This window comes from Sander lucioperca, chromosome 21, assembly GCF_008315115.2.
Source record: "Sander lucioperca isolate FBNREF2018 chromosome 21, SLUC_FBN_1.2, whole genome shotgun sequence".
NCBI lineage: Eukaryota > Metazoa > Chordata > Actinopteri > Perciformes > Percidae > Sander > Sander lucioperca.
In genome coordinates, this window is record NC_050193.1 from 2,985,280 (window position 1) to 2,999,613 (window position 14,334).

Genomic DNA, 14,334 nt, shown 5'->3' on the forward strand with positions numbered 1-14,334 from the left:
AGAGGAATGAAACTAGTTTACAGAAGATGAGGGAGGAGGAGGAGAGAGGGATGCAGGAGAGAGGAATGAAACAGTTTACAGAAGATGAGGGAGGAGGGACAGAGGAGAGGGAGGGAGGATAAGATGAGGAGGAAAACAGTTTACAGAAAAGAGGGAGGAGAAGATGATGGGAGGATAGAAAGAGATGAGGAATAAAAGAGAGGAGGAAAAGCAGATCAGACAGTGGTCCCAGTGAGTAACTCCACCTCCTCCAGCTGATTTCTGCAGCTTCTCTGGTTTCTTCTTTTGAATCATCAAGGCTGCGGTCCAATAGTACTTTTTGTTTAGGAAGGTTCCTAACAGAGTGAAATGACCTGGAAGTAGTTAAGTGTCTGCCATGATAAGAGCTGTTTGAAATGTCTGTTTTCATACAATCATACTCATCAGGATACATGTGGATATAGTCTGTCTGATGTAGGCTATCCATGGGAATAGCCTACATCAGACAGAAATCACACATGTAACATATCATTTGTGTATTCATAACAGCATTGTTACTTCAGGACTATGGTCAGATCGAGCAGCAAATGCGCTATTAGCAGTAAAAGAAAATCAAAGAATTAAAACTTCCAGCCAAGCATTGTTTGAATTATGAAAGATATAATTACTAAATAAAATTTTTTTAAAAAATAAAAATAAAAAATAAAAACTACGTCACTCACAGATAAATGTGGCACACAGATGTGGCAAAACACAAACGTGTTTCAGCTAGAAGCCATCATCAGTGTTCATGATTTATTACTAAATAGGAAGGTTACTAGGTTACTTAAATAATAACGCAAGAAGCATGAAACACATTTGACTTAATGTTACCTCTGTGAGGGCCTCCTCTCTCGCTGATGGGCTTTCAGCTCCGCTGGGGAAATGTCTGCACATGCTGCAGAAAAGCTTGTCCTTATTTACAATGGATTCCATCCAAGAAAACTGTCCATTCCACTTTAAAGAGAAGCCATTGTTGTCATGGTAACTTTTAACAGTTCATTGCTTAAAACATCCATGGTACATTGTGTAAAAAGCCAGCTAGCTAACGTTAGCTGCTGAAGCAGCGGAGAATCTGCCTGTTGTTACCATAGCAACCAACTACATTCCGAAGGCGTCCTAATTGTTTTATCCTTATTCTATGGTTTAAATCTTTTGTTTTAATCAGAAGAAAAGACACATTAAACATACACAGTACACATATTTCTGTTACATTTTCTTACTTTTACATACTTTTGAATATTTTTCACAAGAAAACGTATTTTGATCAAGCTTGGCTGGACGGGCCAGTGAGTAAAGTGGGCAGGCCAGTGCCGCCCTGGCCCATTACTGACTACACGCCTGGTCTGAGTAACAGTCCAACAAGCCAAAAGGATTCAACTGACACTGATATGAAACAGAGAGAAGCAGCCAATCAGAGGACCAGCTGCTGATATTTAGCTTTTTTTCCAGGAGAAATTATGTGAGGGATGAATGAGTGATGATGTGCTGATGAATGATTGGACTGCTTCTCTCAGTGTTTCCTCTCCAGATGACGGTGTGGACTCTGCTATGAGTCAGTGTGAGGACAGAGAGGAGGGAGTCCCTCCCTCTAAAACCACTCTGTGTGGGGAACATGACAGCCAGACCAAAGCTCAGAGGTGAGAGGCCCATCTCTAACTGTCCACCACTCAGATCACTCCACCATCATTATAAACACTCAAATATCTGTGTTGTGTTTCAGCCCAGGGAAGCAGTACAGACATGGACATGGACCCGGACCTGGACCTGGACCCGGACCTGGACCTGGACCTGGACCTGGACCCAGCTGTGTGTCCTTTAAGAGTGACTGGTCGAAGGATGATGCTATTAATTTTAAACAAGACAAAAAGTACGTAACTATAAATTGTGTTCAGACATTTCGGAGCTGACATTAGCTAATGTTTATGTAAACACAAATATATCAGACAATGTTTAGGCACTTAAGTCTTGATCGGTCTTATAAAATCCTTTGGGAGAGACCAAGATGAGACCAAAACACATCTTGAGTAGCTACAACACTGTTGAGGGCTACCAATCTAGTTCTGCCATTTGTAAGTCCTCGCACATATAATTCTTATTAGACATTAGCATTACTCTTCCACCATCATGGTCACCCCACTGCATAATTTTCAAAACTGTGCTGTACACTGCACTGACTACAGCTTTAAAACATGTCTAAATTAAATATTGCTCAAGGATCATATACAATGTGACCAATAACTACCTGGATACAAAGATACTGTTCGGACGATGTATTAAACCACTGACTGGTTTTGTCGCAGTGTGTTGTGGGTGCAGTGCAGAATATATCTTGTGTTTCTATCAGGAGGAATCTGGAAGAAGCTGAACCCAGCTGTGTGTCCATGAAGAGTGACAGGTCTATGGATTATCCTCTAGTCTTCAAAGATGGACGCCACTCTGTTGATCAAAGGTGAGGATTTCAATCTGAATATCAGCAGGACTAGTAAACGTTTACCACTACAGGGAGTCCTCTGATTCACTGTTAACATCCAATTATCACTACATGGACCTTGACCTTGTGTTTGTCTCTGTGTGGACAGACATAATGTGAGCTAATTCTTCCTGATTCCTCCACAGAGTGGACCAGGAGAGCTCAGAGGTTCCCAGTGGTCAGTCTGCCCAGCAGCATCAAACACACCTGGACTCCATATTTATGGTCTGTACATGTAGAACAACGACTTTTACATCTATTCTGTTCACAATCATCTCCATGCTGCACTTTTTAGACCAGTGGATTGTCAAACTGTCCAACATGGATCTGATGTTTGCTTCCATGATTTCAGTTTGATTTGTCATTCATATAATCTTCTGTTCCAGCTGCTGGAGGAAGACATTGTCACTTTTGTGAAGAACGAGCTGAAGAAGATCCAGAAGGTTCTGACTCCAGATTACCCAGAATGCTTAGAGAGTAAGAGGGAGGATGGGGTGTTGGGCGGTGATGATGAAGAGCAGAGGAGGAGTAGCAGAGAGGCATTTCTGAAGATCACACTGCACTTCCTGAGGAGAATGAAGCAGGAGGAGCTGGCTGACTGTCTGCAGAACAGTAAGAGGATTTCTCTAAAGATTTAACATGCTGGACAAATGGGACATTTACTAATGTCTCAAGATATTTATCAAACCATATTCATATACACAAATGATATGTTGAAAAATGTTCTTTGATGATCTACTTTGTTGTGTGTTCATTCAGGAAGTCTTGCTGCAGGTGGTAAGCGTAAACTCAAATCTAAGCTGCAGAAGAAGTTCCAGTGTGTGTTTGAGGGGATTGCTAAAGCAGGAAATCCAACCCTTCTGAATCAGATGTTCACAGAGATCTACATCATAGAGGGAGGGACTGCTGAGGTCAGTGATGAACATGAGGTCAGACAGATTGAAACAGCATCCAGGAAACCAGACAGACCAGAAACAACAATCAGACAAGAAGACATCCTTAAAACCCCACCTGGAAGAGATGAACCAATCAGAACAGTGATGACAAAGGGGGTGGCTGGCATCGGGAAAACAGTCTTAACACAGAAGTTCACTCTGGACTGGGCTGAAGACAAAGCCAACCAGGACATCCAGTTCACATTTCCATTCACCTTCAGAGAGCTGAATGTGCTGAAAGAGAAAAAGTACAGCTTGGTGGAACTTGTTGATCGCTTCTTTAGTGAAACCAAAGAAGCAGGAATCTGCAGGTTTGAAGAGGTCGTGTTCATTTTTGACGGTCTGGATGAGTGTCGACTTCCTCTGGACTTCCACAACAGTGAGATCCTGACTGATATTACAGAGTCCACCTCAGTGGGTGTGCTGCTGACCAACCTCATCAGGGGGAAACTGCTTCCCTCTGCTCGCCTCTGGATAACCACACGACCTGCAGCAGCCAATCAGATCCCTCCTGAGTATGTTGACATGGTGACAGAGGTCAGAGGGTTCACTGACCCACAGAAGGAGGAGTACTTCAGGAAGAGATTCAGAGATGAGGAGCAGGCCAGCAGAATCATCTCCCACATCAAGACATCACGAAGCCTCCACATCATGTGCCACATCCCAGTCTTCTGCTGGATCACTGCTACAGTTCTGGAGGACATGTTGAAGTCCAGAGAGGGAGGAGAGCTGCCCAAGACCCTGACTGAGATGTACATCCACTTCCTGGTAGTTCAGTCCAAAGTGAAGAACATCAAGTATGATGGAGGAGCTGAGACAGATCCACACTGGAATAAAAAGAGCAGTAAGATGATCCAGTCTCTGGGTAAACTGGCATTTGAGCAGCTGCAGAAAGGCAACCTGATCTTCTATGAATCCGACCTAAAAGAGTGTGGCATCAATATCAGAGCAGCCTCAGTGTACTCAGGAGTGTTCACACAGATCTTTAAAGAGGAGAGAGGACTGTACCAGGACAATGTGTTCTGCTTCGTCCATCTGAGTGTTCAGGAGTTTCTGGCTGCTCTTCATGTCCATCTGACATTCATCAACTCTGGAGTCAACCTGCTGTCAGAAGAACAGACAACCTCTCGGTGGTCTGAAGTGTTCAGAGACAAATCAACACGTTTCTACCAGAGTGCTGTGGACAAGGCCTTACAGAGTCCAAATGGACACCTGGACTTGTTCCTCCGCTTCCTCCTGGGTCTTTCACTGCAGACCAATCAGACTCTCCTACGAGGTCTGCAGACACAGACAGGAAGTAGCTCAAAGACCAATCAGAAAACAGTTGAGTACATCAAGAAGAAGATCAGTAAGAATCTGTCTGCACAGAGAAGCATCAATCTGTTCCACTGTCTGAATGAACTAAATGATTGTTCTCTAGTGGAGCAGATCCAACAGTCCCTGAGTTCAGGAAGTCTCTCCACAGATAAACTGTCTCCTGCTCAGTGGTCAGCTCTGGTCTTCATCTTACTGTCCTCAGAAAAAGATCTGGACGTGTTTGACCTGAATAAATACTCTGCTTCAGAGGAGGCTCTTCTGAGGCTGCTGTCAGTGGTCAAAGCCTCCAACAACGCTCTGTACGTGCACACACAACTATCCAGATTAAATGGAGTTTTTCTTTATTCAGAAAATTGTTTTCTTATGTCTAATGTTATGTTAGGTTTATTATTTTTATGTATTGCTGACTCCTCTTCAGATTGAGTGGCTGTAACCTGTCAGAGAGAAGCTGTGAAGCTCTGTCTTCAGTTCTCAGCTCCCAGTCCTCTAGTCTGAGAGAGCTGGACCTGAGCAACAATGAGCTGCATGATTCAGGAGTGAAGCAGCTGTCGGCTGGACTGAAGAGTCCACACTGCAGACTAGAAACTCTCAGGTTACTCTACCTTTATCAAAGAAAGATTACTACTAAGCTCTATTTTTCTTAATTCATCAATTATTAAATGGACTGTCTGAATATCCTTTCTAGGTTGAGTGGCTGTAACCTGTCAGAGAGAAGCTGTGAAGGTCTGTCTTCAGTTCTCAGCTCCCAGTCCTTTAGTCTGAGAGAGCTGGACCTGAGCAACAATGAGCTGCTCGATTCAGGAGTGAAGCAGCTGTCGGCTGGACTGAAGAGTCCACACTGCAGACTAGAAACTCTCAGGTTACTCTACCTTTATTAAAGAAAGATTACTACTAAGCTCTATTTTTCTTAATTCATCAATTATTAAATGGACTGTCTGAATATCCTTTCTAGGTTGAGTGGCTGTAACCTGTCAGAAAGAAGCTGTGAAGCTCTGTCCTCATTCCTCATCTCCCAGTCCTCTAGTCTGAGAGAGCTGGACCTGAGTAACAACAACCTGCACGTGTTTGACCTGAAGAAATACTCTGCTTCAGACGAGACTCTTCTGAGGCTGCTGCCAGTGGTCAAAACCTTCAACAAAGCTCTGTACGTGCACACACAACTATGTACATTAAATGGATTTTATATTCATTCAGAAAAATAACTTATTTGTAATTGTATTAATGATTCCACTTCAGGTTGAGTGGCTGTAACCTGTCAGAGAGAAGCTGTGAAGCTCTGTCCTCAGTTCTCAGCTCCCAGTCCTCTAGTCTGAGAGAGCTGGACCTGAGTAACAACGACATGCAGGATTCAGGAGTGAAGCAGCTGTCGGCTGGACTGAAGAGTCCACAATGTAGACTGGAAACTCTCAGGTTAGTGTTCACTTATTAAAACATGGCCCTCTGAGTTGTTATTTTCTTCATATATGTGTTATTAAAGTGTATCTCTCACCAAAATGCAACTTAGGGTCTTTTTGTGAAAGTACCAGAGTTAAACTTTATCGCCACGGAATCGCCACTTTTAAGATTTACCGTATTTTCGTTTTTCGGTCAGATGGCCTTTTGAATGGGAGTGCTAAGGGCACTTTTATGCTAGCCTCAAAATAGCTATTTTTAAAACACTAAGAAGGCTCGACACAACATGAAACTTTGCACGAAGTATCACCAGGGGCTCTACACATGAACGCAAGCATTGACAACATTGTGTACCCAGAGTTTACTAAAAAGGTTTTGAACAACTCACCATAGGTCTTGTCCACCTCGGACCACCTCAGCAGTCTTAACAAGCCGATATCCAAATGCGAATGAACGTATTCCATATGAGGCTCCTTTTTCAACTACGAGGTCAATGTTGTTTTTCAATAACGACAAAACAAGAAATAGTCCGGGCATTTATATGGAACTAAGCTTTAGGAGCTTTCCATCCTCACTCTTGTCCCTGCTATGTTGCATTCGGAAATCGTTTGTTTTTGACTGATAAAATGGCTGCGGCCAGAAACAACAAGACCTACGGTCAGTTGTTCAAAACTTTTCTTTTTAGTAAACTCTGGGTACACAAACAATGTTGTCAATGCTTTCGTTAAGGTGTAGAGCCCCTGGTCATACTTGGAGCAAAGTTTCATGTTGGGTCTAGCCTTCTTAGTGTTTTAAAAATAGCTATTTTGAGGCTAGCATAAGTGCCCCTAGCACTCCCATTCAAAAGGCCATTTAACTGAGAAACGAAAGTACGGTAAATCTTAAAAGTGCGATTCCGTCCTAATTATGCTTTTAAATGAAAGTTTGACTCACAAAAAGACCGTAGGTTGCATTTTGGTGAGAGTTACCCTTTAAAGCAACACTATGTAACTTTTCCCGCTTTGGTCCCCCTACAGGTTGGAAGTGGAATTGCCCATTACATTACATTGTGCAAGTTTGCTAGATCGGGTTGCCAGATCTTGAACTGGACAATGTAATGTAATGGACAATTCTGCTTCCAACCTGTAGGGGGACCGAAGCAGGAAAAGTTACATAGTGTAGCTTTAAATGGACTGACTACAGGCCAACCTTTCAGAGAGAAGATGCGAAGCTCTGTCCTCAGTTCTCAGCTCCCAGTCCTCTAGTGTCTCAGGAGCGTGTCAACAGTGTATTGTCTTTGTTCACTGTATTTTGCTAGACATCATTGATTCAATAAGGACAGAATCAGCAGTGGTCTATATCGTCCATTTATTTTCTTAATAGACACACTAACTGAATGACTCTGCATGAACAAACCTTTCATAGCAAGACACATAACCCCACCCCAGGTAATCAGTTCATTGAGAATGGATGACGTCACTGTGGAGGTTCAATGGTTTCAGGAACCTAATAGTTGCAACACGGCACATGGAGTGGATTTGGATATAGAGTTAGGTTCATATGTATGTATGCTGTACAGTCACACCATTTGTTATTTTGGCAATACATTTTAAAAGAACTAATGATTATGTACTGAAAGTGTAGTATTCACAACTATGTTGAATGGACTACGCATGAATTATGGACAAATCCCATATTTTAGGGGACCAAAGCGTTTGGTCAACAGGCTGTAGATTTATATGGGCCTGCATGTGTCAGTCAGACAGAGGTGGAAGAGTACTAGAATATTGTGCTCAAGTGAAAGTACTTGTTTAGTTTTCCTCCGAGTCTTGCAGCCCTTCCTCCTTCACAGGGGACATGTCGCTCAGTTTTAGGACTTCTTCTTAATCAAAGTGTTCCTACCAAGCACAGCTGTGAAAAATATCTGCCTTAACCAACACTATGCTCCATTTGTGTTGGTATACACGACTAACTTGAAACTAATTGTTAGAGTTCTGACATGTGTGTGTGTGTGTGTGTGTGTGTGTGTGTGTGTGTGTGTGTGTGTGTGTGTGTTTTCAGTCTGTCAGGCTGTCTGGTCTCAGAGGAAGGCTGTACTTCTCTGGCCTCAGCTCTGTGCCTTAACCCCTCCCACCTGAGAGTGCTGGACCTGAGCTACAATCATCCAGGAGACTCAGGAGTGAAGCTGCTGTCAGCTGGACTTAAGGATCCAAACTGGAGACTGGACACTCTCAGGTAAGGATAGATGGACAGACAACAGCAGTTCTCACACTGTGTCTGTCACTAACTGATGAACTCTGGTTCATGTTTAATTTTTGTTAATTGTTTTGTTTTGTTAATTTAAAGTTTGTTTCTTCTGGCAGGACAGACCATGGTGGACTGCAGAGACTGAGAGCTGGTGTGAGGAAGTGTGAGTGTGTTTAAAGTTTGATTCATGAGAATTCAGCTCCGTGTTACACTAGATTTTTATATTTTCTTGACTAAAGTACGATGATGAATTTCTCCACAGTTTCAGTCGGATCTGTTTTCTGTCAGTGTGACCGAAAAGATGTTAGAACTCAATGAATCAATTTAAAATCCACAAACACAACAAACTGAACAAAGTGATCCAACAGAACTAATAAATATATTTACTTACAGTCTAGCCAACAGAAAGCTAACTTTATTTCTTTTGACTGTCACTGATATTAGAGAAGAGTGTTGTTGCCTTCAAGTGTTGCCTGTAAACTCGTACTTCTGACATTTAAGTTGATGAGTCTTTAAAAAAAACTACAAGCCATAAACACAACAGGACATACACTGAACAAAATTATAAACGCAACACTTCTGTTTTAGCCCCCATTTTTCATGAGCTGAACTCAAAAAAACGAAAACCAGTCAGTATCTGGTGTGACCACCATTTGCCTCACGCAGTGCAACACATCTTCTTCGCATAGAGTTGATCAGGTTGTTGATTTAGGCCTGTGGAATATTGGTCCACTCCTCTTCAATGGCTGTGTGAAGTTGCTGGATATTGACAGGACCTGGAACACACAGTCGTATACAATCCAGAGCATCCCAAACATGCTCAATGGGTGACATGTTTGGTGAGTATGTTGGCCATGCAAGAACTGGGATGTTTTCAGCTTCCAGGAATTGTGTACAGATCCTTGCAACATGGGGCAGTGCATTATCATGCTGCAACATGAGGTGATGGTCGTGGATGAATAACACAAAAATGGGCCTCAGAATATAGCCATGGTATCTCTGTGCATTCAAAATGCCATCAATAAAATGTACCTGTGTTTGTTGTCCATAACATATGCCTGCCCATACCATGCCACTGCCAAATTCTCTGAAACGCCTTTCGAGATGGCTTATGGTAGAGAAATTAACATTCAATTCATGGGCAACAGCTCTGGTGGATGTTCCTGCAGTCAGCATGCCAATTGCACGCTCCCTCAAAACTTGCAACATCTGTGACATTGTGCTGTGTGATAAAACTGCACATTTTAGAGTGGCTTTTTATTGTGGCCAGCCTAAGGCACACATGTGCAATAATAATGCTGTCTAATCAGCATCTTGATATGCCACACCTGTGAGGTGGATGGATTATCTCACAAAGGAGAAGTGCTTTGAGAGAAATAAGCCTTTTGTGTACGTAGAAAAAGTCTTAGGTCTTTGAGTTCAGCTCATGAAAGATGAGGGCAAAAACAAAAGTGCTGCGTTTATAATTTTTTTCACATTTTAAATTTTTTCTTAAAGATGTGGAATAAAGTGAGTTGAGGTGGATTTACCTTCCAGTTCATCCCTGAATGGAGACCTGGCACCAGATGTATGACACATACGCACAAATACCACAAATACTTTCACACATAAACTGGGATTTCTATAAACAGAAGGTGTGCACGTCACACAACTTCAGACCAGCGTACACATGGTTTTAGAGCCAGCTGCAGGTGATCAGGGTGAATCTTAATAATAAAACATTGTTTGTTGTGATTGTGTGTTTTCAGTCTACACAGGTAAAACTCTGTACAGCACCATCAGATGTATTTATAAACTTAATGAATTGTTATAACTGGATTGTTGAAGTTAAAGTTGGTTGAACATAATTCACAGCTGAATATAAAATGAAAGTTTAAATGATTTTCTTTCAGTAATTGTCAGTAAAGTTGATAATAAATCATCAGATGATAACCTGCAGCTGTATTGTCTCTTGTTCTCTCAATCAGATGTCTGTGAACTGGAACTGGACACAAACACAGTACACAGAAACCTTAATCTGTCTGACAACAACAGGAAGGTGACACATGTGGGAGAGGATCAGTCATATCCTGATCATCCAGACAGATTTAACTCCTGGCCTCAGCTGCTGTGTAGGAATGGTCTGACTGGTCGCTGTTACTGGGAGGTCGAGAGGAGAGGAAGGGTTTCTATATCAGTGAGTTACAGAGGAATCAGGAGAGGAAACAGTAATGACTGTAGGTTTGGAGGGAATGATCAGTCCTGGAGTCTGAGGTGCTCTGATGATGATGATGGTTACTCTGTCTGGCACAATAACAGAGAAACAGCCCTCACTTCCTCCTCTGTCTCTAACAGAGTAGCAGTGTATGCGGACTGCCCTGCTGGCACTCTGTCCTTCTACACAGTCTCCTCTGACTCACTGATCCACCTCCACACCTTCAACACCACATTCACTCAGCCTCTTTATCCTGGGTTTGGGGTCTGCTCTGGTTCCTCAGTGTCTCTGTGTCCTCTGCAGGCCTGAGAGTCTCTCCTGTGGACAGAAACACTGACTGAAGATCAGCTGCTGAAATCAAAGTTCAGTCTGTTCACCATCACACACACTACAGACAAATAGGGTTGGGTCCCGAACTCTGTACTTTTTTGGGTACCAACCGAATTACGTCGGTACTACTGAGGACCGATTCACTTATCTGTCCTCTCTGCATATTGACAGAGAGCGGAGCTCTGACACACACACACACACACACACACACACACACACACACATGCGTGCAGAGTTGCGGACGGAGCAAGCATGTGTGTGCAAACTACGTCGCCAGTAAAGTGGTTTCAAGTATGGTTACAGTTTTCAAAACTTCAGGCAGATACCATTCACTGTGATATGATATTGGTCAGTGTAACGCTTATCAGTTCAATTTTTGGAAAAACAGAAAAATGGGTTAAAATATCTTTTCTATTTTTTCTGCCTTGACAAATTAAAAAAATTGGATCTTTAACCTTTTTTCCCAATTTTCTGTTTTTATTCAGAGGATCAGAAATTTAGAAAATTACAAAATTGCGTCTGGGCTTCAATTATTCAATACTGCAATGATATTCTATCCCTTGTTCTCCCAATGATTGGTTGGCTATTATTGTGGGTGTGTCTGGATGTGTCTGGATGTGTTTAGGGGGCATCCAAGAAGACTCGGGGCAGTCATGTCGACGCTGGATAATAACGAGAATATAATTTGGACTCTTGTTTAGGTTATTCTTGCGGGCAATTGCAAAACTTCTTACAGAAGAACTTTGGACTGAACAGGGGGGCAAGCATCTCGTCATTATACAAGTTTTGCACAAAGCGCAACATTCACAGGCTTAATTATGCAAGACTAGGAAGGGAAGGGACACATCAACTTGTCGCGTCTGCCTCAAGTGGTCCTGTGTATGGGCGGAGGATGACGACCAGTGTACTGACAGCAGCAGGGTTCCGGTTAGGTGAGAGAAGTGTCAGACATGCACTTGCCCAGATGACCCCAGTGTACACTGAAATGAGGAGAGAAGGCACAGCGAGGCAGATTAACCCTCATGTGTACTATGCGGAGTATGCAGGTCATAAACTGCATATGGGCCCAATATGGACACAGTCATCAGAGATGGCAAATGAAGACTTGATTGACATGGATGATCAATGTACTAAATATAGATGTAGACACTAGGCGATCTTGATTCAAGTCTGTGCTGGATATTGACAAGCATTTCATCTCTCGGTGAATGCTGAATGTTTTTGGATATTCGACTTCCAACACGTCGTCCATTCTCATTCTGTCTTTAGGTCTGGCTGCTGTACTCGAGTGGGGGGCGGAATGAGGGAGAGAATATCATTGCAGTATTGAATAATTGGAGCCCAGATGCAATTTTGTAATTTTCTAAATTTCTGATCCTCTGAATAAAAACTGAAAATTGGAAAAACAGGTTAAAGATTAAATTTTTTAAGGCGGTGTCAAGGAAGAAAAGAATTATAAATTAAATATTTGAACCCATTTTTCTGTTTTTCTAAATGTCTGTTTGTGATTTTTGTGTTTTTTTTTTGATTCAAAGTGCTTTACATGAAACATTAAAGAGCAGTTAAGAACGTCCACGTCATGATGGCAATAAAACAGGCTAGCATAGAATAATATACAAATACAAGAATAAAAGTTACAGTGTCTAAGAAATGAAAGACGGTGTAAAATATTCTAAATAAATAACATAATGTTCAAAGCAAATATGATGAATATGTTTGGAATTAGTTTTAAAACTGAAAAAATGTTTTTGTCATTACAGAGGGAAAGTACCGAAAGGTACCGTTGGGTACCGGAACCGAATTTCAGGTTGCGGTATCTGTACCGATATTGGTTCAGATGCGAAAGGTACCCAACCCTACAGACCAAACTTGAATAATTTGTGCCAATAAATCACATCTCAATTTAAACATTCAAGCCCATCTATCTCTATGCTCTTTTTCAGACTGAATCCAAAACTTTCACTTGTTTTGTCTTCCACAACTGTTTAGGTTTCTGTAGATTTCGGATGCCAATTAAAAACAAGCCAACCGATAAAATGACTTCTGTTTAATGCAATCACTAGATTCTCTCAGACGTCAATCTCTGTTCATATTGTCACACAATAATGTGGGTATGGATCCATTAGATCTGGCAGCATAGTGTCCTCTTTGACAAACAAAATAAAGATTAGAAAGACAACATCTCGAGAAGTACAGCAGTTAAACTGTCTGCTCTTCATGAATTACTTTTTTACGTGTAATTTCCTTTGTTTTGTGTTACTTAGTTTTTAATATGTATTATATTGTATGTTTTTATGTAAACCACATTATGATTCTATCTGTTAAAAGTGTTTAAATAAAGCTATGCTGAATTAATCAGAAAGCAGCAACGATTCATAAGAAAAACTTACATTCATGTGGAGGCCAGGGTAACAAAGAAACAAATTAACCTCATTGATGGTTCTGTGGATTTTTCATGATGTTAGAAAATTACTATAAAATATGTAAAACACAATATGTTCATAAACCTGTTTTAAATTCACTGATTAAAATAAATAAGCTAAATTGTTGCTGATTCATTTTCTATGCATTAACTAGTTGTTTGTGTTTTTTTGGCCATCAAAAGAATAGATATTTTATTCTATTTTATATTGAATCCAGTCGTCTGTGTAAAGATACCTGCCAATAAAAACAAATCAGATTCATATTTAACGTATGTAATGTGTTACGGGGGTGCAGTCTTATTTCAGCAGTCTCTGCTGACGAGCGATGTGACAGTTACCGAGGCGTCGTATCGCTCTATCGTTGAGAGCCAACTGCTTTTATGTCTTCCCCACATCTATTATGTCCTCTTCTGCCTTACACCAGTTAACGTCAGCGGAGCGGATATTTGGTCTATGTTAAAAGGAGTTATTTTAGATACTTCCCTGATTGCTAGTTTTTTAGAGAGACACACACGCCGTACTAAAAGGGCCCTCGCTCGGATCAGGGAACCCGAAGGCGAGGCAAGAGTTCGGCTTTACTTTTTACCCTAGATGTCCCCAACTCACGGGCTCTTGTCCCCCTGTGTATGAAAAGCACTGCCTGAGGGGATCTTTACAACCAATGATTTTTCTTAAGTGTTCACGGTCAAGGCCGCTCCTCCCAGGGTCACTGGAGGTCCCTTCCTTCTCAAGGACGCCCGTTAGCCTTCTGTGGTCGCCGATCTGAGAGAGGTCAGGTGCTCAGGGGCCCTGACCAGCCGAGCGGGTAGGGAAATGCACTCCCACTAGGAGATAACAGGAAGTCTGACTGTCAAAATCGGTCCCCGCCAGGAAAAATGTTTTCACCAAATCCACTCGTCTGTGTAAAGATACTTGTCAATAAAAACAAATCAGATTCATATTTAACGTATGTAATGATTTACGGGGGTGCAGTCTTATTTCAGCAATCTCTGCCAATGCCAAAATAAGACTGCACCCCCCAACTCA

General features: G+C 41.8%; 2 protein-coding genes and 2 long non-coding RNA genes across 4 annotated transcripts in view; 2 read left to right on the forward strand and 2 right to left on the reverse strand.

The window, feature by feature from the left end:
* Positions 1 to 14,334, reverse strand: part of LOC116049982 (keratin, type I cytoskeletal 13-like) — a 511,520-nt gene that overhangs the window by 316,660 nt on the left and 180,526 nt on the right. The gene's annotated exons all lie outside the window — the stretch shown is intronic.
* Positions 1 to 14,334, forward strand: part of LOC116050016 (NACHT, LRR and PYD domains-containing protein 3-like) — a 271,266-nt gene that overhangs the window by 150,285 nt on the left and 106,647 nt on the right. The window contains 1 exon segment of the mRNA XM_035996640.1: positions 2,366 to 2,470. Coding sequence (XP_035852533.1) covers positions 2,366 to 2,470 — 105 coding nt within the window.
* The window catches only part of LOC118494134, an 87,252-nt gene that overhangs the window by 17,265 nt on the left and 55,653 nt on the right, over positions 1 to 14,334 (reverse strand). The gene's annotated exons all lie outside the window — the stretch shown is intronic.
* Positions 8,255 to 10,361, forward strand: LOC118494133. Its single transcript, XR_004896196.1, has 3 exons — positions 8,255 to 8,349; positions 8,478 to 8,524; positions 10,329 to 10,361. It is a non-coding gene; the product is annotated as an uncharacterized LOC118494133 (long non-coding RNA).